The sequence below is a fragment of the Sceloporus undulatus genome, chromosome 1, assembly GCF_019175285.1.
Source record: "Sceloporus undulatus isolate JIND9_A2432 ecotype Alabama chromosome 1, SceUnd_v1.1, whole genome shotgun sequence".
NCBI classification, from domain to species: Eukaryota; Metazoa; Chordata; class Lepidosauria; order Squamata; family Phrynosomatidae; genus Sceloporus; species Sceloporus undulatus.
In genome coordinates this window covers 57,397,762-57,421,535 of record NC_056522.1, presented here as the reverse complement: position 1 = coordinate 57,421,535, position 23,774 = coordinate 57,397,762, and the positions used below count along the sequence as shown (strand labels likewise).

At 41.4% G+C, this 23,774-nt stretch overlaps 1 protein-coding gene across 13 annotated transcripts in view; it reads right to left on the bottom strand.

Annotated features, from left to right (window-relative positions):
* LOC121923688 (zinc finger protein 318-like) overlaps positions 1 to 23,774 on the bottom strand; it is a 51,465-nt gene that overhangs the window by 21,572 nt on the left and 6,119 nt on the right. For 8 of the 13 annotated variants that reach the window (XR_006102438.1, XR_006102426.1, XR_006102433.1 and 5 more), the window contains exons 3-7: positions 20,598 to 21,129; positions 16,528 to 17,859; positions 13,752 to 13,851; positions 13,184 to 13,452; positions 6,199 to 6,312 (exon numbers count right to left, since the gene is read on the bottom strand). Coding sequence is in view for 1 of the 13 variants with exons in the window: in XM_042454388.1 (XP_042310322.1) it covers positions 6,307 to 6,312; positions 13,184 to 13,452; positions 13,752 to 13,851; positions 16,528 to 17,859; positions 20,598 to 21,129 (2,239 nt within the window). In the remaining 12 variants the exon portion in view is untranslated. The other 5 variants (XR_006102443.1, XR_006102441.1, XR_006102440.1 and 2 more) reach the window with 5 other exon arrangements.

The window sequence follows — 23,774 nt, the reverse complement described above, 5'->3', positions numbered from 1 at the left end:
CCCCTTTTATTAACATTAGCAAGCAAAATTCATTAACAGAGAAAAAAGAAATCCAAAAAAATTCAGGATACAATCAACAAGTAAGTTCAGTCAGCATGTCATAAATCAAACTACTTATCATGATCTTTTAGGTGTTGAGGCATCAAGCAAGCTCCTGAAGATTCATCAGTCATGGCTCTCCAAACTGAACATCCAACCAAAATCCAAGATGAGATGGAGGTGATGTCACTGTCCATATTCTTGGAATTCAGAGAGATAGCTGTGTCCACACCTCACATTTGATGATGTAGATCCAGTCTACAAAAGTTTATGCTACAACTTCTGTTGCACAGTTAGTCTATTATCAAAGGTGATAAGATTCCTCTTCATATCAATGTCCATGATTTTGTGTTTACAGATTCAATAAATGGATACCATTTTTGTACAAAGGTGTCATGGCTCATCTGTCTCTTATTAATTCTCACATTATCTGACAATTTCTCTAAGAGTCACATGTCTTTCCTCGAAACATCCAATAATACCTCCCCAGCAATCTCCATATGAGCAGCTGTAATTAAAAAAAAAAACCCCATCTAGCAACTTCCTTACGAGCAGCTGTAATTAAAAAAGGCTATAAAGGCTTTTAAGTTTCAAGTGCTTATTTCTCCAGAATAAATGGAGAATAAAAGAAGACCAGGACATTACTCTAGATCTTGATTGGGGATATATGCAATCTGTTTTAGAATATTATACCAAAATAAATTTAGCCACAGGTGAGTGTATGTTCCTATAATTTTACAACTTCTCCAGAATTTTGGTGGCATGTTTTTCAATATTCTTATAATTTGAATAGGGGTGTAGTACTATTTATGTACAATTTTTCAAGTATTCTCCTTGGCTAAGGCAAAATAAGATTTGAAGTGAGGGAATGATCACATATTGATCCAAACTCTTTCTGAAATTGTGATTCCTAAATCAGATTCCCAGCCCACTCTGGAGTTATGTTCTCTACCATAAGTATATTCAATCAAGCAATTATAAATTATTGAGACTTGATCATTAATTTTTTGCCTAGAATATTCACATTTTTTTCAACTAATGCTCAAGATCTTGGGGTTTCACCTCTGATCAGCAGTCTGGATGCAAAGGAAGATACTTAATAGAGATGAAGTAGCTGATGGTCAACAGTTCAGACTCTATAATCACCTACTATTTTAGGTTTACCTCTTCTGAATAAACCCTGGACTGTATAAAACCTCTTCTCTTTCCATATCTGGAATTTATCTGAATTATGTAATAGTGTATGTAAGAGACAAAGGTGTCTGGTAACACCCCCCCCCCCAATGTTTCCATTTATTCCAGATAACAACTGGTGATTGAAACATGAATTTTTAATCTTCCTGATTTTTGCCCCATGGTCTTTTTTAAATAATAAATTAAATTGTATTGGGAAAATGCTTTGTATCTTCATTGTCACCGAGTTAGCGGAAGTATCTTGACTAATGAGTTGAGATACCCAATTCAATTGAAAAGATTAGAAATATAGTTCTACTTCTGGTACTGCAAGACCTCAATTTTTGGGAGCAATGTGCCTAGAAGATTTCCTAAGTCTAGGTTTCCTGTGATTAAAAGCAAAATTATTTATTAAAAATATTTATTAAGTTTTACCAGGGGCAGAGAAAGTCAGCTTGAAAGAAGAAAAAGAGACATGGAATAAGAAATATTTTTATGAGAGCAGTTCTGTGCAATGGGGATAAACTTCAGAGTTCTCCATGATGTTATTTTGCATTTCATCCAATTGTAGTTCCTGGAAATGAATAGATTTTAAGTCTTTTGTAATTGTAATTCCCAAGGTATACAAAACCAGAGGGTTGTAACTGAAAATTAGTTAAAAGTTGTTTTTGCCAGTTCTTGATCTGGCAAAATATTAAAACACATCAATTTGGATTTTAAATAACTAATTCTCAAATCTGCATAAGTATCAAAAGCACCTAGAGTTTATTTAAGAGCAGAGAAGGGTTGTTTGTTTTTTTAAAAAACAAACAAACAAACCATCATCCAAGTATAGATTGATGTTCTGGCTCTGCCCACCAACAATAGGGCCAATTATGTTGAGGTTATCCCTTATCAAACTGGCCAAAAGTGCAATTACTAAGGCAAATAATAATGGTGACATGGGACATCCCTGTTTAGTTCCCCGCTGAAGCGTTATGGCTGGCAAGTCTAGTCCGTTCATGCAAATAGTGGCTTCTAAGTGTTTACATAAAGTCTTGAGGACTTTTGCACATTTCTCCACGAAACTAATTGCTCTTAAAACATCAAAGAGATACCCCCAAGCCATCTGTCAAAATCTTTCAATGTATCCAGGGATAAAAGAGCTATTGGGTTTAGAACTTTTGGATCTTGATTTATAAATGCAATTGGTCTAAACACTGAACACTTTTTGAACTGGAATAATCCTTGATCTGTACCAAGTATTTGGGCAGATACCTTGGATTGTAAATTCATTAAATAGGTCAGCTAAGTGAGGACCCAATTTGTTATAACCAAGTTTACATCTGGTCCAGGAGATTTTCCTGATTTTCATTTTTGAATTACTTGCTTGATTTCATTTTCAGTGACAGGTTGATTCACTAGAGACTTATGAGAATTTTATATTTAATGAATGTATGAATTCATTAACACTTGTAGGAGGTGATGCCTCTGAGGATACAATTTAAAATAAAAATCACAGAATTCATGCTTTCATGAGGGGAGGTTTTCAGTGTATCCTATGGGTATTTGAGAGATGTAATGCTCCCTGTTTTTTTTTTCTTTACTATTCTGGCAAGTAGTTTAGAGATTTTGCTATTTTTTAAATATGCATTATTATACTGTAAGGAAGTTTGTATTTTGCTTAGGTCTAATTCTTCGAACACTCCTTTCTTTTGAAGCAGAGTTCAGTGTTGCTGAGTTCTGGCTTTTCTTATAAGAATATGTTAATTATGTTACTTATTTTAGTAAAGCTGATCTACCTGCTTCCTTATGGTTTTACATCTTAATTCCTCTGGAATAAAAAGTCCCCTGAGAACAGATTTCAACATATCCCACAGAAGTGGCGGCAGTTTTGTTTTCTAAGCAGGATTGTTCTATGGTATTTTAATAAATTTTTAAAAATGGCTCATGTAAAAGAGCCATTTTCAGGATATGCATTTCAATCCTTAGTTTCCAGTCTAATGTTAGTGGTTGGAATAGATGACAGATTCAATTGAAGTATCGAGGACTTTTTCTACTAGCAATTTAAAAATATAGAATTGGACTATGTGGGAGTATGATTTATGTGTGGCACAAAAGATGGTGTAGTCTCTTTCATTTAGATGTAGAACTCTCCAAGGATCTAATAAACCTGCATTATTTATTGCTTCCAACAGAGTAGTTTTGGAGATAGTTTTTGGAGGAGTAAGATCTATCCAGAACATAGTGTAAAATGTCAAAATCTGCAAAAAGGAGTTCATAAATGTTTGTTGGTCAACATTTGGTGTACAAAAGGTTTACTCATCAAATCCCCTATGAGTACTAAATATCTATCTGTTGAGTCTTGTCTTATTTCGTCCAGATTAAAAAGACAAGTTCTGTAAAAGTGTATAGCAACACTGTTGGCTTTGCCAGATCCTCCAACCATAAACTGACTACCAAATTCAGGGGTAATACTTAGTCTGTTCCTTTTCTGTGGGTTTCCTGTAGACATAGAATGGTAGGTTGTGCTTTATATATTTAAGATTGTTTTCCTCTTTTAGCCATGGAATATGGACCTCTAATATCAAACATGACTACGGTACCTATACTGTGTTGGCGTTTTATACTGTTGTCTCACATTGGGTCTGCTTTCTCTTTTTATCTCTTTCCCCTATGTGCCATGTCTGTCCAAAATGAGGGAATTTCAAAAGCTTAACATCTTTATGCTACTGTTATAGGTAAAATGCCCATTTCCAGGTATCAGTTGTAACGTTGTATCCTGAGAAATTATATAACCTAAAAATAACATGAAATACTTTAATAAACAATCAAACAAATAGTTCTCCACTAAAAGGAGTGGGACTCAGACATAATCTAGGTTCCAAATCACCTTGGGATAATCTTAACTCCTCTGGAAGTATGTGCAAATGACACAATTACTGATAAAAGTAGTAATGAAAACTGTGGAGATGCCCAATGATATGAAAGGATCAGTATAAAATTATGAGTAAGAGAAAGTAAACAATCATTTGTTCATATGAAAATAACCGTTAATACACTACATAATAAACTAAGACAACTATGAGCATGCCCTGCTCTCTAATGAAGATTAATGGATGTACACTGAACTTACCAAAAGTCATATGGCAGTCACATTTAACAGCAAGAAAAGCAAGAGGGGAGGCTTCAAGATGACATAGGGATGGTTTTGTCAATTGATGATTCCAAAGCAAAGAAGAGGTAAGAGAAAAAGATGGAACTTCTCCAGTAGATGAGGTGTAATATTTACCTATGTGAGATTAGGACAGCTGTGCTTAACCTTATCTTTCTTTTTTTTTTTTCATGAGCTACCAGCATCAGTCTCATAAATCCATTATCATTTTGAGTGATGGATAAATCTTCTTCATGGATCTCTTTCTCCAGACCCTTGGGTTTTCTGATGTCCAGGAATTCACAGATACTTATCATTTGCAGTCTATCCAATACGATCATGGTAATATTCTTACATATAACAATTAATTTGGAGCAGAATGCAAAAGAGTCGCAAAAGATTTGAAGAAGCATCTCTTCTTTAACATCTCTGGGGACAAATCTTGAAATATGGAAATCTTATGAACTTCATAGTTCAGATCCTCTATGGCAGATAGTTTGCTCATTACTAGTGCTTTACAGGAGAGTTGATCAGCCGATCAACTCTCCTGTAAAGCACTAGTAATGAGCAATGGAGTGCTGTAGGATGGTGGACATGCTCAATGTCAGATGTTTGAAGCACCAGATCTGGAAAGATTTTATTTAGTCATTCAATCATTAATTGCAGTTTCTTGTTCTGGGAGCCCTTTCAAGCAAATATTAAGCCTCCTTCTCCTATTCTCAAGATCTTCAATCTCATTCTGTAGCTGAACACTGGATTCCTCCAGTTCCTGGATCCTGATATCCTGCATGACCGCCTGCTGGACCACAGCATTAGCTGTGTCATCAGTTCAAGAGGCAGAGACTAGTCTTTTTGTACATCTCTTATTAAGACCTAGGTTTCTCCAGAAGATCTGGAAATGAAAGGTCTGTTACTGAAGGTAACCACCCCTAGTTGTTGTATTTGGGCTGCATACCATGTTTAAATTTGACAGTTCATCTTCTTCTGCTATCAGCATTTTAAGCTCTTTCATAGAAGAACAGAAGTCTGTGATTGGTTGATCTATTGTCCTTTTTTGTTCCAGACATTTATATTTTCAATCACGTGTTATTCAATGTAGCTTTTCTTGTTGTTTTTAAACCAAAATCATCAGGGTCAAGCCCACCTCTCCCTCTAGGCATCTGTCATGCTTGCCATTCTGTTGTGCACTTAATCTTTGTATTGCTTTAATTGCTTTTTTTCCCGGTTCAGCACTTTGGGAGCCCTTGTGGGCTGGGAGGTGATATAGAAATATGTTATGTAAAATCAAACAAAATAATGTTTGTTGCCTCACAATACATCCCCAGGATGGCACTACCTCAGAACATAGCAGCATTCTAGGGGCACTGAGGGGCAACACGGCACTTTAGAGAAACTGGATCAGTGTTGCTACTTTCCCATGAAAATTTAAAGAAGTTTAAAAGCTTCCACTGTCCCCTTTTACATATGTAGGCCCCAACCCTTGGAAGTTTTTACTAACCTACCACAATAACTAAAGAATGTGCCTACTATCTTCACAGCCTGAGAATGTGGCTGTGAAGTTGAAGGGATGGAAGTTTTAGATAACTCCTATTATAAATTAATGATAAGTTGCTCAAGAAAAATGAAAGTGTGTTATATTCTCTATAAAGAGAATATATCAATTCTTAAGGATTTGGCAGAGATGCTATAATGACATTTTATATACATCAAAGATCCAAGAGACAAAATTTCTTAACAACAGTTTTACTTTTCTTTAAACATAAAAACAATATGAGGAATACATAGTACATGAGGATCATAACAGTGACAAAATATTATTTCAAGGATCTTAGTCTTTATCTCAAGAATCTTACCACAGATGCTAAAAGGTGTCCTGGAATCAGATCAAGTGAGCTGCACAGACTTTTAAAGTCTTTCCTTCTGCTGTATGTTGTCCCTTCTCTGGGTGTACAATTGTCTTCTTATGACTAAAGAAAAATAATTAAAACAAAAGACAGAACTCTAAACCATTTTAACAACAAATCTTCTGAATGGCTTTCTGTCTTATTCAAGAATCACTAACAATTCAGATCACAAGATAGTGTTTGCATTCTTACTCAGATCTAAGTTTTCCAACATTAAGATTTATACAAGCTCTTTCAACCCTATTCAACCTGATTATCCTGAAAAACTGTTTTGTATTTTCTTAAATTGCTAGCTTTATCTTATTTGAGACATTATTCTTTTCATTAACTGCACTGAAAAATTACTTAACACCGATACTATTAGACTAATAGAAAAAATAACAGCAAAATATGGACAGATTGCTCACCTGTAACGGTATTTCTTCAAGTGGTCATCTGCGAATACATACAAATGGGTTGTACTGCGCCTGCACTGTGCTGCTCAGCAACTTCTGGAATCACTGGGCAAAGTTAACTTTGCAATTTTTCAGTGGTAGCTCCGCCCATCCCTTATAAGTCCCCTGCCTTTCTGCTCTTTCCCCAGTTACAAATTTTACACCGCGTGAGCAATATAGGAATGAGCCAATGTGGAGTAGGACACTGAGGGGAGGACGGGAGGGATTTGTATGCATTCACAGATGACCACTCAAAGAAATACCGTTACAGGTGAGCAACCTGTCCTTTTTCTTCGTGGTCTCTGTGAATCATACAAATGGGTTAGACTGACAAGCTTAGGTCAGTGGTGGAGGGAGTGTCATGACACCAAAGTTAGGTTCAAATAAAGCTATGTTATTAACCCACACAATAAAGATCTTTGAACCAAACTGTGTTTGCTGTGCTTAGTACTTCAATAAATAGTACTTAAGTTGGAAACATATTCAAGTCATAAGGCACATTTTCAACATATTAAGTCATGAAGGATTTGTGTAAACCATGTCAAACTTGTGTAAACCATGCCAGTTCTGGCAAGTAAGACATTAATCGTCATCAGCTTGTAAACAAATAGAAATGCAGTGCAAAATTAATGTAAATCCGAAACCAACACTGCCCTCCCAAAGGCTGCGTCCCATTTGGCCCTCATGTCCAGCCTATAATGTTTGATAAAAGTCAAGGGCTGGGACCAAACAGCAGCTTTACAGACCCCAGTCAAAAAAGCGGAGGATGTCGCTACTGCCCTAGTTGCATGGGACCGAACCCTGGCAGGGAAAAGTCTACCCAACAGTTCATAGCAGAGGTGGATTGTTCCAGCCACCCATTTGGAAAGCCTGTGAGCAGTCACAGGTAGTCCCCTTTTTTTGGTTCTGAATAGCACTGGAGCTGTCTCTTGGAATGGCTCGAACCCGCAGTTCTGTCCAAATAAAAGGCCAAAGCCCTCCGAACATCCAAGGTGCACAGTCGATGTTCGGTACTGGTGGTCGGATTCGAGGCCAGGGTTGGTAAAACAATGTCCTGACACATGTGAAAGGATGACACCACTTTAATAAAAAAATTAATGTCGGTATGGAGGACAACCTTATCCTTATGGAACCTAAGGAAAGGCTGATCCCTCCACAAGGCAGAGAGCTCGCCCGCACGGCAGGCAGAGGTGATGGCCACAAGGGAGGCTGTCTTCCAAGTCAACAGCCTCAAGTCAACTGTGGACATGGGTTCAAAGGGCTTGGATTGCAAACAAGACAGCACAGCATCCAGACTCCAAGCAGGTGTCGGTACCAAGACTGGGAGATGGAGGTTGATGCAACCCTTCAGAAAGCTCTTCACAAGAGGGTCCCTGAAAAAAGAAGACCTGCCATCAAATTGATAGTGGGAACAGATGGCAGAAAGATAACACTTGATGGAGGTGAGGCACAATCCCTGAATCCATAAGTGTCATCAAGAACTCCAGCACCACTGATGTCGACACCAGGAATGGAGAGAGGTCTCTCGCAGAGAGAAAATCAGCAAATTTCTTCCATTTAGAAGCGTAGGATTTCTTAGTAGCTGGCTTTTGGGCAGTCAGAATCACCATCTGTACCGAAGGAGGGAACGAGTTTAGGGACGGAGCCTCCACGCCACCATCAGTAGGTTGTCGATGTCTAGATGTCGAACCTGGCCGTCCTGGAGAGTGAGAAGGTCTGGGCGAAACTCAAGACAGAGAAAGTCTTTCTGGGAGAGGTGGAGCAGGGACGGAAACCACAGTTGTCTCAGCTACCAAGGGGTGATCAGGATGGCATCCAAGCGGTCTCTTGTCATCTTGGACACCACCCTGGTGATCAGTGGGAAAGGAGGAAAGGCGTAAAGCATCTCTCCTGACCAAGTGAAGATGAACGCGTCTCCGAGGGAGTTGTTGCACGATCGGGAGCAGAACTGGGGACAGTGGCTGTTGAGAGCGGTCGCGAAGAGCTTGATCTGCGGGGTTTCCCACCGATTGAAGAAGTTGTCTACCATCTTGGGATGGAGCATCCACTCGTGGCAAGTGGTGGAAGACCTGCTGAGCTGGTCAGCCAAGTTGATTTCTTCTCCTAGCAAGTGGATTGCTTGGAGCAGAATCCTTCTCTGAATGCACCACTCCCAGATGCGGAGCATGATGTCGAGTAAGGTCTGTGACCTGGTGCCCCCTTGTTTGTTAAGGTAGTACATAACTGTGGTGTTGTCTGTCAGAAGAAGTAGTACCTTGTTGGACAAATTCGTCTCGAAAGCTCTCAGGGCCTTTTCCACAGTAAGCATCTTGAGGGCACTGATGTGGAGAGCTTGTTCGTCCAGGGACCACTTGTCTTTCATGAAGAGGCCTGATGTGTGGGCTCCCCAACCTTCCATGGATGCATCGGTGGTTAGGGTCACCTGAAGCTGAGGAGATGAAAAAGGCATGCCGACGCAAACGTCCTGGGAGTCGAGCCACCAGTGGAGCGAGCGGGAAACTGGCTTCGGGACCGTGTTCTACTTGGACAGGGGTCCGTCACTGCATTGAAGGCTGACAGGAACCATGACTGGAGGGGCCTAAACTGCAGCCTTGCCCACGGAGTCACAAGGCTGCAGTGGAGGCCATGTGTCCCAGGGCTATTTGGACATCGCTGGTCCTTATTCATCTGTGAGCGAGACAAGTCCTGACCACAGCGCAAAGAGTTTGGAAATGGTCCTGAGGGAGATAGGCAACGCAGTCTTCAGAGTAGAGGACGGTGCCGATGAACCTGATCTGCCTGACTGGAGTGAGATGTGACTTCTCCAAGTTCACCACGAGCCCGAGGGACGAGAGGAGTGACAAGGTGAAGTCGACGTCTCTCTGTAATTAGTCCACGGAAGGGACCGCGAGGAGCCAGTCATCCAGGTACAGGAAAACTCTGGAACCTCGTTGGTGAAGATAAGCCACCACTGGAGCCACGCACTTGGTGAACTCTTGGAACGGTGGAGAGGCCGAAGGGAAGGACATTGTATTGGTACATGTCAGGACCGATGGCAAAGGACAGGAACCTCCAGTGACTCTCTCGAATCCCCATGTGGAAGTACATGTCCTTCAGGTTGATCGTCGCGAACCACAGGCCCTGGTGTAATAAGGGCAAAATAGAGGCAAGAGTTACCATGCGGAATCGACGGTAGGCCAAACAGGAGTTCAGGAGTCGCAGATCTAAAATGGGTCTAAGGCCACCATCGGTATTGGGGACCATAAAATATCTAGAGAAAAAACATCTGGGGGCTTGTAAAGGGTCCACAGGTGAAATTGTGCCCTTTGCCAAAAGTGTGCGTACTTCATCGAGAAAGTTGTCTGAGGGGGGAATGGAAACAACAGCTCCAGTTGGAGGGAGTTCTTCAAACTCGAGGGCATAACTCCCTACAGATGATGTCAAGGACCCAAGAGTTGGAAGTCACAGTGGCCCAGGTGTTAGAGTAGGGCCTCAAAATGTCGCTGAAAGAGGAGCTGGAGGAGATGATGGAGCACACTGCACCCTTTCAGGATCTCTTCTTGCCCTGGTTGGTATCCTGTTTACGATAGTTTTTTTGGTACCGAGCAGGGAGCTGGCGGCGGCCAGAAGAAGAGGACTGGGACAGGTAGCACTGTCTCTGGTGCTCCTGTTGTTGGTATTGGTGGTCTTGTTGAAAGGGCCACTGGCCCTGGTCATACCACTATTGCTGACCTCCATAACGCTTCCGAAAGGTGGGTTGAAAAGCGTGGACATACCGTGTTTCTTGCCAGCCACCTTCATACAGTACTTGAAGTTTAGGTGCTCATCCATCTCGCGGTTGAACAGACTGGCATTGTTGAATGGCATATCCTCAATGGTGGCCTTTGCGTTCAGGTTTAGATCTGAGGAATGAAGCCACATGTGTCTCCTCAAAGCAATGGCATCCACCATAGATTTCGCTGAACAGTCAGTGGAGTGCCGGGCTGAGGTAATTAGCCAGTTCCCAATAGAGTGTGCCTCGTCTCTGATCTCCGCCAGGACGGCCTGGCTGTCATCCAGGACGTTGGGAGTGATAGGGGAGATCCTCTCCATCAGAAACTGTATGTAGGCTCCCATACAGGCATTGTAATTGGCCACTTTGAGTCAAAGAACAGAGGAGGCATAGGCTTTCTTTGCCAGGCCATCCACCTTTTTAGCCTCTCGGTCAGCAGGCGACATGGAAGTCTTTGGTGTGAAGGACTGCTGAGACCCTTCAACAATCGCCGAGTTCCATTTGGGATGGGCAAACAGCCAAGAAGATTGGGATGGAGCAATCCTGTACAAGGATTCAAGCTTCCTGGTTGTAGGCGCCACAGAGGCCGGTGCATCCCAAGAGCATTTGGCTATCTTTTCCAAGGAAGGCAGCAAGGGAATGGAAGCTGGAGTCGGAACCTTGCTGTGGACTCGCCTCTCAATAGGGTCGGTGGCCTCATCCTCCATGTGAGTGATCTGAAGGTCCAACGTGTTACCCATCTTAATGATGTGCTCCGCGAAGGAATGGATGTCATCAGTGGGAGACGAAGCACCTGGGTGAAAACGCTCCTGAGGAGAATGCTGGGTGGCCTTATCCAAGGAGCCTGACTTAGCGTGACGCACGGGAGTCTCCATGCTGGGACACGCCATGGTCCGATTCCAAGACGTCATTATCTATCACTGCTTGAGAAGGTGAGGGTAATGTCTGGGTAGAAGCGGCCACAGTGGGATGAGATCTTGGTACCGAAGAAGCCGTTGGTGGTAAAGTGGATTTTGCCATTGGTGGAACAGTGGATTTCTGGCCAAAGCAACGACAGGTGGTATCGTGACCGACAGACATGCAATACCTGTCAGTCTCTCTGTCGTAGAAGTAGTCGGATTCTTCCTGCTGAAGAAAACAAGGAGGCTGGTGAACCTCTGCCTGGTGGACTTGAACCCGAGGAACCGGTGTGGGAGACTGACGACTTCGGGAAGAGCCTCCATGGGGTGACATGGCTGGCAGAATGGCAGCATCGCCCTCTTCATGAGAGATCTGGTGGAAAGCCAAGGTAGCAGGAGGAGAGGAAACTGAAGCCGAACCAGCGTTCGATGGGCCTGGAGAGATTCGGGTTTGACCGGTACTGACAAGTCCCCTCTGGGTACCAAAGCAGTGGCATGGTCCTTAGAACCCGACCAAGCGCCCTCAGGAGTCTTGGTGTGCGCCTTCTTGGAGTGAAAAGAGCCTTGAGGCAAAAATCCAAATTCTTTCTGGCCTGGGGAGTCAAAGATTTGCAGAGAGCACAAGTCTTGGTGTTGTGGCTCTCACCCAGGCAGAGAAGGCATGAAGAGTGGGGATCCTGTTTGGGGATCTTGCCACCACGCACGTCGCACTTTTTGAACGGTGCCGGAGACATCATAAGTCGAATCAGAATCCAAATCGAAGTCGAAGAATGTACAGATTGGTCAACAATACACAGGGGGAGGGGAGGGGGCAGGGTCAGATCAAGAATGGTCAAGCAAGCCAAGGTCATTAGATTTTCTAGAGAATAACAAGCGGATTCCAGTAGCGAAGTTCCTAAAGCAGCCAACGCGGTGGATAGAAGGAACTGGGGAAAGAGCAGGAAGGCAGGGGACTTATAAGGGATGGGCAGCTACTGCCAAAAAGTTGCAAAGTTAACTTTGCCCAGTGATTCCAGAAGTTTTCGAGCAGCACTGCGCAGGCACAGTACAATCCATTTGTATGATTCGCAGAGACCACGAAGAAGAAGTTAAATTACAGCCTTTTATCTATTTACCTAGAAATAACTACCAACCTCAGCAACTTACTTGTGAGTACATATATTTTTTCTTAAATGTAAATATAACTAGGATGATGAAAGATCAAACCATATTCTTCACCGATATCAGTGACTGTTTGGATCACAACTTGAATTCAGTTTAATAAAATCATGAACATGGTTTTGGCATCACATTTGCTCCTCCTTCACACAAGTGAGCTAACAAACCAGCACATCTTCATTTAATTATAATTCTCCCATGTCATCCAAAGCTATGGGCTACAACCCACATTGCTGAAGTTGACTTTTCCTTGTGCAATTGACCATTCTCACTCAGCCCCTCTGCAATATCAAAATTTAAGTCTTGAGATTCCCAAAGTATTCAAAGGAAATTTTAAAGACAAGGAAAGGTTGAAGTAATAAAAGGAATTTGCCTTGTTAATGGATGTCATTCCAAGAGTAGAAATTGGCCATCTGATTTCATCTTTAGATTATCAGCTTCCAACCAAGGCAAACTGAAACTGCAGTTTAATATTCTTGCATGTTCTGAAACTTACTACAGTTTCCCAATTTAGAAACAAAGGTAAACTACAGAATCTATTGAAGACTTACTGGTGTGTTTGCCAGATCATGCACAGAGAGAAACACAGGGGCTACATGAATAGTAAGGCTTGTTTTTATCTCAGCTTCGATATGAATGTACAAAATCTTCATGAGAGTACATCTACTTAGCATCAGTATCCAGAATGTTACCTTGATTGAGATGAGTGTTCTCTCATTTTTTGCATCTACTGACATACTCTTATCTGAGGACTCCTTATTGTCTGAAGATAGTTTCTGGGATTTCTCAAAAATGTTGATCCCCAAGATCTGAGCTACTGTGTCAAGCTCAGATTTTTTCTTCTCTGCAACACTGGCCTTTATCTCCAACTCAGCAATCTCCTTTGCAATGCTCTCTTGCAGCTTGCTCACTTCCAACAGCAAGGGGTCTTTCTCTTTACATTTCTTCTGAAGCATTTCCTCTGCACCAATTAAAATGAGGGAACAGAAAATACAAAGAAAACATGTTAAGACATGCCAAGTTATTTTCAATAATTAAAATTATTAAATAATCTGTCAGGCTCAAATGCCAGAAACTGTGTGTGTATTACTGACAATTTTGCCACTGTGGAATCAGATATATCCTATTTTCTTCCCCGTTTAGGATAAAAACCTGTAATGCCTAGAACAGAAACAGGCAAAAATAATCCCTATTTTTCTAGCATATCAGCAAGCATAATTATTAAGAAAAATGGAAGGGTAAAATTAAAGGAAGCACTACCTTGCACTCTTGAAAGCCTGTTTAACTCAATTTTTAGATAATACAGTTGCTTTTGCCGAGCTTCTTGTTCACACTTCAATTTTTCTCTTTCCATTGTGACCTGGAAAGGTCGTGAAAGAAACAGAGGGATTAAAATAGCCCTTTTCACTGACCATAGCTAAGTACTGCAAAGACGACTATGGTAACTCCCCATGCATCTTCCTGACCATAGAGAGTTGCTCATTTCTTATATACTATAGTTGGGTTTATTTTCCAGTCAAAATTAAAATGACACAAGTATACTAACATTATGTAACCACCCTCTCGGAAACTGTGATGATCTCTAAGGAACAAGCTGGAATTTTATAATAAAAATAAGGATTTCAAACAAAAAGGAGGGATACAGACTACAAAACAGATTAAAGCATGCTTGAAGCCACTCAAAACAATAGGTTGAAGTAGATGTAAAACTGTATTAGACTGTGGTCATAATGTACCATATTGAAATAAAATGCAAATACCGTATATACTCGTGTATAAGTCGACCTCATGTATAAGTCAAGAAGGTTTCAGGGTCAAAATCCTGGATTTTGATATGACCCGTGGATAAGTCGAGGGTAAAACTTAGTGAATTTAAATGGAGATTTATTTCCACAGGAAGCAAAGGCTTGCAAAACGGACCAGGCAAGTGCTTTTCAATGGGGAGTTTTCACCATAGGAAGGAAAGCCTTGCAAAGGGACCAGGGAAGGAGAGCCTTGCAAAGGGACCAGGAAAGGAGAGCCTTGCAAAGGGACCAGGGAAGGAGAGCCTTGCAAAGGGGCCAGGGAAGAAGAGTTTTGCAAAACGGACCAGGGAAGGAGAGCCTTGCAAAAGGGACCAGGGAAGGAGAGCCTTGCAATGGGACCAAGGAAGGAGAGCCTTGCAAAAGGGACCGGGGAAGGAGAGCCTTGCAAACGGACCAGGGAAGGAGAGCTTTGAAAACAGACCAGGGAATGTGAGCCTTACAAACGGAGATGGGAAAGAGAGCCTTGCAAACGGACCAGGCAAGTGCTTTTCAAAGGGGAGTTTTTGCGATAGGATAGGAAGGAAAGGCTTGCAAATGGACTGGAGGGGGAGGAATTCAATTGAGATTGAGGCGCCAGGCTTTCTTGTTATAGGACCTTTCTAAGCACTATTGCTGCATTGACCCTTCTATAAGTCTACTCAAGGTTTTAGGGGCAATTTTTGGGCATAAATTTCTCGACTTATAGTCAAGTATATACAGTATTCATTCATTCATTTGTATCCCAGCTTTTGCCCAACACTAGGATTCAAAAGGGTTACAAAAAATAAAACAAATATAGTTAAAGCACTTAAGAAGTCAGAAAAACATTTAAAAATTATTATTAATATATAATTAAGGCTAGAAACAGATGGGCCAAAAGGGGTGGCATCAGGCTGTGTTGGTGGCATGGCGTTTAGATGATGCATACCCCCCCGAATGCAACCTGAAGCAGCCCCAATTCTGCTCCAAGAGAAAAGAACCAGCCCAAAAAGGACCAGGAAAAAAACATCCCTTTTCAGAGGCCAGTTCAAGACCATGGAGGTAGGCCAGATAGGGACTGTGTGCATGCAATTGCTGTGGTGCTGGTGCAAGCAGTGCTTGGGCAGCACCGATCCACACTTTTTAGGTGGTCTGTTTCGCCCCTAAATTATCCATAGAATTAAACCATTTAAAACAAATCTATTTAAAAAATTAAAATCAGCAAAATAGAACAATAATAAAAATTCTAGCAGTCAACTGGCTTAAAAGATTATTTGGACTCTTGTATCCCATGCGTTGAATATGTAGGCTCCATGCTGTTTTTGCAGTCCTCAGAACCAGGTTCCCTGAAGCTCCTTCAGCCAAAAACATTGAGCCAGAAGCCAACAGTTTCCCTTTTGGAAGGCGTCAGGAACTCTGGTTCTATATTTTTAAAAGGTACATCCCCCAGGCTTTCATAAACCCAGACATGGACTTCTGATCACTTGATTTGTTTCAAGGGACTGTTATGACCCATGCTGTGGTAGGTCTTTGGAGATGCAACTTGGTTCATGACTTTTGAGAACTTGCTCATCCCTGGTTTAATGAATAATGTTTGATATTGATATATTTTTTGCTAAAAATCTTCATCATCATACCTTTTTCTAAATCTGAAATTCAAGGTGATTTGCAAGTTAAAACAGATACAGCTAAAAATTCACATCACACAAAAGTTAAACATATAATTAACCTATCAATAAACAAAAGGAAAAAAGACAGATTAAAACTGGCTAAAATAGTTTTATACTATTCAAAATCCTGTGTACATGAGGCTTGTATAAAACCAATTCAGCCCCAAAAGCGTTAGTAAATACCTGCGTTTTCACTTGGTGCTGGAACACTGGCACCAATCAGACTTCCAAGGGGAGGGTATTCTATAACTGGGGTGCTACAGCAAAGAAGAACCTCTCTGCAGCAAACATGTTGATCAACAACTCTTAACTAAGGGATCAGTTTTGCACCTCTTGGCATACAATATATACCATTATGGGTTGGGGAATTACATGGAAGAGCAAACATACTATATAGTTAAACTATTTAAGGTGCTCAGCATATAAACATATAAGGAGACAATTGATGTATCCACTTCTCAGTGGAAACAAGTACATTGTAAGTAAAATTTCCAATAAACTAAAAGAGGAAAAGGGGAAAACAAACATAGCTATGAAGCATTTTTGTCAGCAGAATGAATTGTGCATTATAAATATTTATTAGTACATGTTAGAAACACTCACCTTTTGCCGCTGAAAAGCCCGGTTTTTTTTATCAGATACTCTTTCTTTAGCACCTTTGAGACCAGCCAGAGACAACTGAGGGAGCAATTTGGAGTCTTGAGCACAGGTAGGGATTTGCACAAAAACAGATTCATCTCTCTTGATATTTGGAGGTGCTTTGCCTGTAACACTGAGGTTGGGTCGTGAAAAATCTACTGGCATTGTTGGTGTAAGAAATTTATGTATGCCTGAAAGTGCAGGAACAATCTGCTGAGTATACAAGGGCCAACTGGAAGCTGCATATGTCATATGCTGTCCATATGCAAAACAGCCAGGAGAGGGCATTGTCAGAGATGGATAGTTTTGAGGTAACTGAGTTGCAGTGAATGGTGGGAAGTGTGGAATATTGTACCAGGCAAGTGAGGCAGGAGAAGGAAACAAATTAGGAAGGCAAGGTGGAGCTGATGGGATTATAGGCGCTGAGGGAATGACCTGTTCCACTGTGCCAAGAGGACTATCTTGACCTACAGTTTTGCTATTATTGCAATCAGATATTGAAACAGACGACATATCTTTAGATGGCGGGAAGGAACTAGGAGGGGAGAGAGAGTATTTTCGGCTTGACTCAGGAGAATGAGTGTCACTTCTGCTTCGATGCCTCTCCTGAGATCCTGATTTATGAGAAACCACCAAAGGGCGATCAGGAGAACGAGACCTTTTTTTCCCATGGAGTCGTTCCTGTGTACGGGCAGCGAGCTTACTAATTTCAGCCACTTCAATGTCAAGTCCTATGGTTTTGAGCATGTCATGAATCTTCTCATATTCTGACTGGGACTCTTCTGAAATGTCTACATTTACAGAAGAACTAGGAAGAGACAAAGAGCTTACTTTCTGCTTCACAGTTCCTTTCCTATCTGTCAGTGTTAGCTCTGCAGCACTGGAAAAGTTAATACGGAAGTCATTCTCATCACCACTACCATAAAGAAAGTTCTCTTCATCTTCAGTTTCACCAGGGAAGCTGTACCTCCTCTCTTCTTGAGTACTTGCAGAATCTGTCATCATGCAAGGAATGCGTGAAAAACCCCTCCCATCCTGGCTGGCTCTTTCACGAGGAAGCCAGAAGTTACTCTGCTGATCACTAGGCTCCAACGCTGACACATGATGCTTTTTCTGCATTGAAAAATTATCTGAATTCTGTTCAAAAGAAGCACTATGTTGTTGACCAGAGTGTTGTTTCCAATCATGCACAGGGACTTGAGATTCCTTACTAACAGCTGACTTTGTAACCACATTTTTGTTGAACTGTTTAAGGAAATTATCCACATCCATGGACAAAGAATTACTGCTGCGAGGCTAGAACAAAGGAAAAGGATTTGTAACAATGAGGGGTTCTCTCACAGAACTGCTATAAAACATATCAAGTTACAAGAAAAAGGATCTGTACTTTATTATTATATTTAATAACAAAACAAAATAAAATAAATAATCTAACACATAAAGCAGAACCCTTTTATATTAAAAGATTATAGCCAATTATATTTGAAAAATTAAATGTGAAACTAAAAAGGGGAAGGTGGACCTAAAGGCATGTCCTCTACTGAGTCCAACCACTGATCCATTTTGACCAGTATGGTCAACTTGGCTGGCAGCAATGACTTTGCAGGATGCCAGGTAGGATACTTTCCTAATCCTACATGGAGATCACTAGAATGATCAAAGTACTAACATGCCCCACCCCTACTGAACTTCTCAAATTGAATTAAACTATGTGTATTCAGGCTTGTATGGGTACTGGACAGATACAGGAGTTCAAAGTATCAAGCTGCTGATCTCGGCTATAGTGGACATTTATGATTATGACTGAACCAGACTTTCACTAATTAACTTCTGTTTCATAAAATGTGACAGGATGCTGCAAAAAGAATGGTTACCAGAGGGAAAACAACAAAATAATCCTGATGTTGAAAAGCCCAGTGTGATAATTTATCTTGCTACCTTGTGCTGATGAGCAACAAAACTGATGGTAAAGCAAGCAAGAAAATGTCATACTAAATGTCTTAGTAACCGCTTTATATTTCCTATCTCTGTCCAGCTTTGGAGTCTGAGAAAAAAGAGGGCTTCCTCTGCCTTCAGTGACACTTGCAAGTTACCATTTTTTTCTGGCAATGCAGCATTACTGTAGTCATTTCATCATCTTTCATAAGTGGAAATAATGTAGCAAACATATGGAAGAGAAGAAAAATCTTATCAAAGGAGTACCAAAATATAAACACAGAGATTGTAAACACTGAAGAACAGATACAGGAAGGTTCTCTGGGGATCTGAGACAAAAAAAATTATGTTCTCTAAAAACATTTTTGTATCAAAATGTTTCAAGGCATATTGTACAGCTGACTACGACAGCAATATGGAGAGTCTAAGTGGACACATTGTTACCATTTCCAGAAATTAATTAACTTTTCCCCTATGTTGATACACTTAAGATAGGGAGAAAGTTGTTAAATGCAATACCTGACCCAACAAATAATATATTGTTTAAATCAATTTCTAACATTAATATTAGAACATTTACTTTCAAGCAAATAAAAATCCTGTACTGGATAGGCCAAAATTATTTGACATAATTCCATTCTCTCATTCCACCTTTTACACGAGTGTGAACTATGTTATTCTTCCTATTTTATTTTCATCCCACACAGTGCAACTATGTTCATATGAGACATCCAATAAAGACCTTAATGTTGTTGTTATTGTCTGCCTTCAAGTTGTTTCTTACTTATGGCAACCCTAAGGCATTAACCTATTATGGGTTGGCAAGTTTCTTCAGAGGGGGTACCATCCTCTGAGACTGAAAGAGTGTCATCCAGTGGATTTCCATGGCCCACCCAGAATTCGAACCCTGGTCTCCCAGTCTCCTAATCACTACAACACACTGGCACTCAAATCTTAATACATAACTTAAATCTAACAACTCCTTTTTCTACTGTAGAAGTTGAACAAATGTTCAGACATAATTATGTGTCAAGCATTACTAATAATGAGCCATTTCTATCCATTGCGATTTTGAAGCCAAGGGGAAATCCAGACGTGTCCACTACTGATTGAACAGCCATCAGCAAATGGAACAAATTTCTCTCCCCACCCCTCCATCTGCTTTCCTGTAGCAAGGAAAATAAGATGGAAAAAATAATTCAGGTGTAACTAGAGGCAGTCCTGTATATAGAAAAGGCTGGACTGTGCATTAGAAATTACTGCATTCCTTCTGTTCTAAACTTCAGTCCACTAAATGTCACTAAACCAACTGCATCACAAGGACCTTAAGGGCCACATACCATGGCTGCACTAAAACTTTGGAATTCTTTGCTCCCAAAAGCTAGGCTGTCACCTCTTTGATTGATTTTTGCCACATGACAAAAATCTCACTGCTCAGCCAGGCATTTTTTCTTGTGTATTGTATATTATTGTATTTAGATTACATATCTGTTTTCATTATATTCTTCAATTTTATTGTATTTTATTGCTATTAATTGCCGTTAAAGAGCCAGTGTAATGTAGCAGGTTGAGTGTTGAAACAGGACTTTAGAAGACCAAGTTTTGGATCCTCACCTGGCCATGAAAACCCACTAGGCAATACTGGTCAAGACATACTCACTCATCCTCAAAGTAAGACAAGCCCCCTCTGAACAAATCTTGCCAAGAAAATCTTATGACAGGTTCATCTCAGAGTTTCCATAAGTCAGAAATGATTTGATTTGCTGAGTCATGTGTAAACAATAAAACATTATTCTATAATGTGTTGTATATTAACAAACAAATTGCACCCTTCTCTGGGATGGCTCTGCCACATTACTAAGATATTTAAAGGACAGAACTGATCATGAATTTTGATGCTCTCAAATATGTAAAAATGTCTTCATGAGAACTATTGAAGGTACTAATTATATGCTGATTAAAACTAAATCAATTCCACATCAGTGAAGATGGATATAGTTTTGAGTGTATTCACTGATTAACAAGAATTATTTAAATACTACTTACAGTTTAAGAGTAAACTGGAAACAAAACTTCAATCAAGAGGGAAAAGCACAAACCTGCACAGAAGGATCCTCCGCACGTTTCTTCAAGATAGATTTTCTTGGCATTGCTGGTGCCTCCTCAGGTCTATGAAGGTACAGAGGTTCATAAGGCTGTACTGATTTAGTTGACTCAGGAAACATGTAGCTATTGCCAGGCGGTTCTCGAATCAATTTTTTCTTTAGCTCCAACTCTTCTCTTTTTCTCCTAGCGATTTCAAGTGCATGAAAATCCTCATCCAGATATGATGGGCTTGGGTTTCTACTAAACATTCGTTTACAGTACTTCTGTGTTCCTGATAAGAAATCATCTCTGTCACATTGAAGGTTTTTCTCACCATCCCAATCAGTTTCTCGTCGTTGATCTTGTAGATGATTATAGTTTATGGTACAGTCTGGCTGGTAGACAAAAACATTTCTACTGCGATAGTCCTTATCATGCCTTGTACCAAAAGGACTAGAAGGATTTTCCTCACAAAAGAGATGTTGTTCAGGACTTTGAGGATGTGAAGGGTATCTGCTAAGTACTGGACCATAAGCAAAGTCATCCCTGATGAGAGAGGTGCACAAGTTACAATGTCAGTATCTTGGTATAACATCCCCTGAACTAAGGCTGGCATAAAGAGGCCTGACTATGACTGGCCCGTACTTTTTGCTCTGAACTTACCGTATTTTCCGGAGTATAAGACGACTGGGCGTATAAGACGACCCCCAACTTTTCCTGTAAATATATAGAGTTTGGGATATATTCGCCGTATAAGACCGCTTCCTTAAAAGCCAAGGAGGGAGAAGGCCGGCGGCCCTCGCGCCAGGCCGCGGCACTCCTTCCCGGGCTCCGCGGGGCCTGGGAGGAGGGCCAGGCCGCCGGCGCTCCTTCCTGGCCTCCGCGGGGCCTGGGAGGAGGGCAAGTCCGGTGGCCCTCGCGCCAGGCCACGGCGCTCCTTCCCGGGCTCCGCGGGGCCTGGGAGGAGGGCAAGTCTGGCGGCCCTTGCGCCAGGCCGCGGCGCTCCTTCCCGGGCTCCGCGGGGCCTGCGAGGAGGGCCAGGCCGCGGCGCTCCTTCTCGGGCTCTGCGGGGCCTGGGAGGAGGGCCAGGCCGCAGCGCTCCTTCCTGGGATCCGTGGGGCCTGGGAAGAGGGCAAGGCCAGCGGCCCTCATGCCAGGCCGCAGCGCTCCTTCCCGGGCTCCGCGGGGCCTGGGAGGAGGAGAAGGCCGGCGGCCCTCGCGCCAGGCCGCGGCACTCCTTCCTGGGCTCCTCGGGGCCTAGGAGGAGGGCAAGGCCAGTGGCCCTCGCGCCGGCAGCGGAGCCTTCCCAGCGTATTAGACGACCCCCCCAACTTTGAAAAAGATTTTAGGGGTTAAAAAGTCGTCTAATATGCCGGAAAATATGGTATCTTAGCTAATTATGCAAATGTTCGTTTTCAGCAGCAGCATAATTCCTCAAACTATGTTGCTCTTGAGGAAATGGAACACCTGTTACTTACCATCAATGTGCACTTTCTGAGGTACAGAGAAGCAATCCACCCAATGGGTTATCCTTGTCATAGCCCAGATAATCATGTGACTGGCAGAAATCATGTGAGCCAAAGGCGCTTAATTGAGAAGTCCTTATTTCCATGCAGAAGAATGCAGGAACACAGAATCAAGCACACCCCAACAGACTGCCAATCAGCCTCGGTTTAAAAACCTCCAAAGAAGGAGACTCCAGTCTGAGGCATCATATTCCACTATCAAACAGCTCTTACTGTCAGGAAGTTCCTCCTCATGTTGAGGTGCCATCTTTTTTCCTGTCGTTTGAATGCACTGCTCCAGGTGCTATTCTCTGGAGCAACAGAAAAGAAGCTTTTTCCAGCCTCAATATGTCATCCCTTCAAATATTTAAACAGAGCTATCATATTTGTAACCCGAGGGGATAACAGATCTACAGAGAAAAGCAACAATTCAGATGTAAAGAGGTATGCTATAAATTAGTGAAATGATGTAGCCACCATCCTGAGAAAACACAGATCGCTTCTTAGAACCTCATAAAATAGACATTCACAATTAGTAACTCATGTTCCATTCTCTGAACAGTGTAAAGTACACAACCCATTGGGTGAGCCAGCACACAGAAACTCTTACTTCTAATTATGACAATTTTGCCAGTTTGTAAATGGACCACTTTCATTGTAATGTTTATGAGCACCTTATGTGCAGCAAGTTTGTTTTTGCCATTATTGTGTACAGTTACCAGCTTTTCTGAACATTAAGACATTATTAGTGAATTTGTTGCTTCCGGGTCATTCTTTTCTTATGCTGTAAATACAAGTACATTTTGGGTGATTTTTCATTAACTTTCATTAGTAAAACACCTGCCTATTCAGAAAGGGTGGATAGGAAGAATTAAAAAAAACCCTTACTTTCTGTATTTCATGAAAATTTTACCCTTTATGTATTATCTTTACAGGACCATTACCACCAATATTGCTTATGAATATACTCTACAGCAGGGGAAAGGTCTTGTCTAGCATTTAGAATGATACTGGGAATGTTGCAATTGTATATGTAAATTTATCTCCCCAATCAAGCAGGCTAAAGACATGCGATTTTCAAAATTATAACAAAAGAACAAGTATAGTTTTTTGTAGGTTTTTCAGGCTTTGTGGCTGTGTTCTAAAAGAGTTTATTCCTGACATTTCACCAGCATCTGTGGCTGGTATCTTCAGAGAATGCTGGCATGAAAGTGCACTGACGAAGTAGTACTACACAAATGAATCTTTGGAACTACATGTAAGTTACAAATTGCCACCAATTGTCTTATTTTGAGCCTATTTTGCACTGTGTAATATTAAACCTTGCTTCTAAAATTACACTGTCTAAATCGTGGCTGTAAAACTATATACACCTAGGAGGCATGCCTAGAGTAACTCTGTATATTTAATTTGAAAATATACAAACTTAGACAAAATTGATGACTGCAGATAGTGCATCATACAGTGGTACCTCGGGTTACGAAATTAATTCGTTCCGCGGCTAATTTCGTAACCCGAAAAACCTTCGTAACCTGAATTGCCATAGGCGCTAATGGAAAAAAATAGCTCTCTGCTGCCCTCCGGTGGCGGCCTTTCCATTGAAAATAGCGCCGAGGTTTTTTCGTAACCCGAAAAAACCTTCGTAAGCCGAAACAATAAATCCCTATGGGATTTTTTCGTATCCCT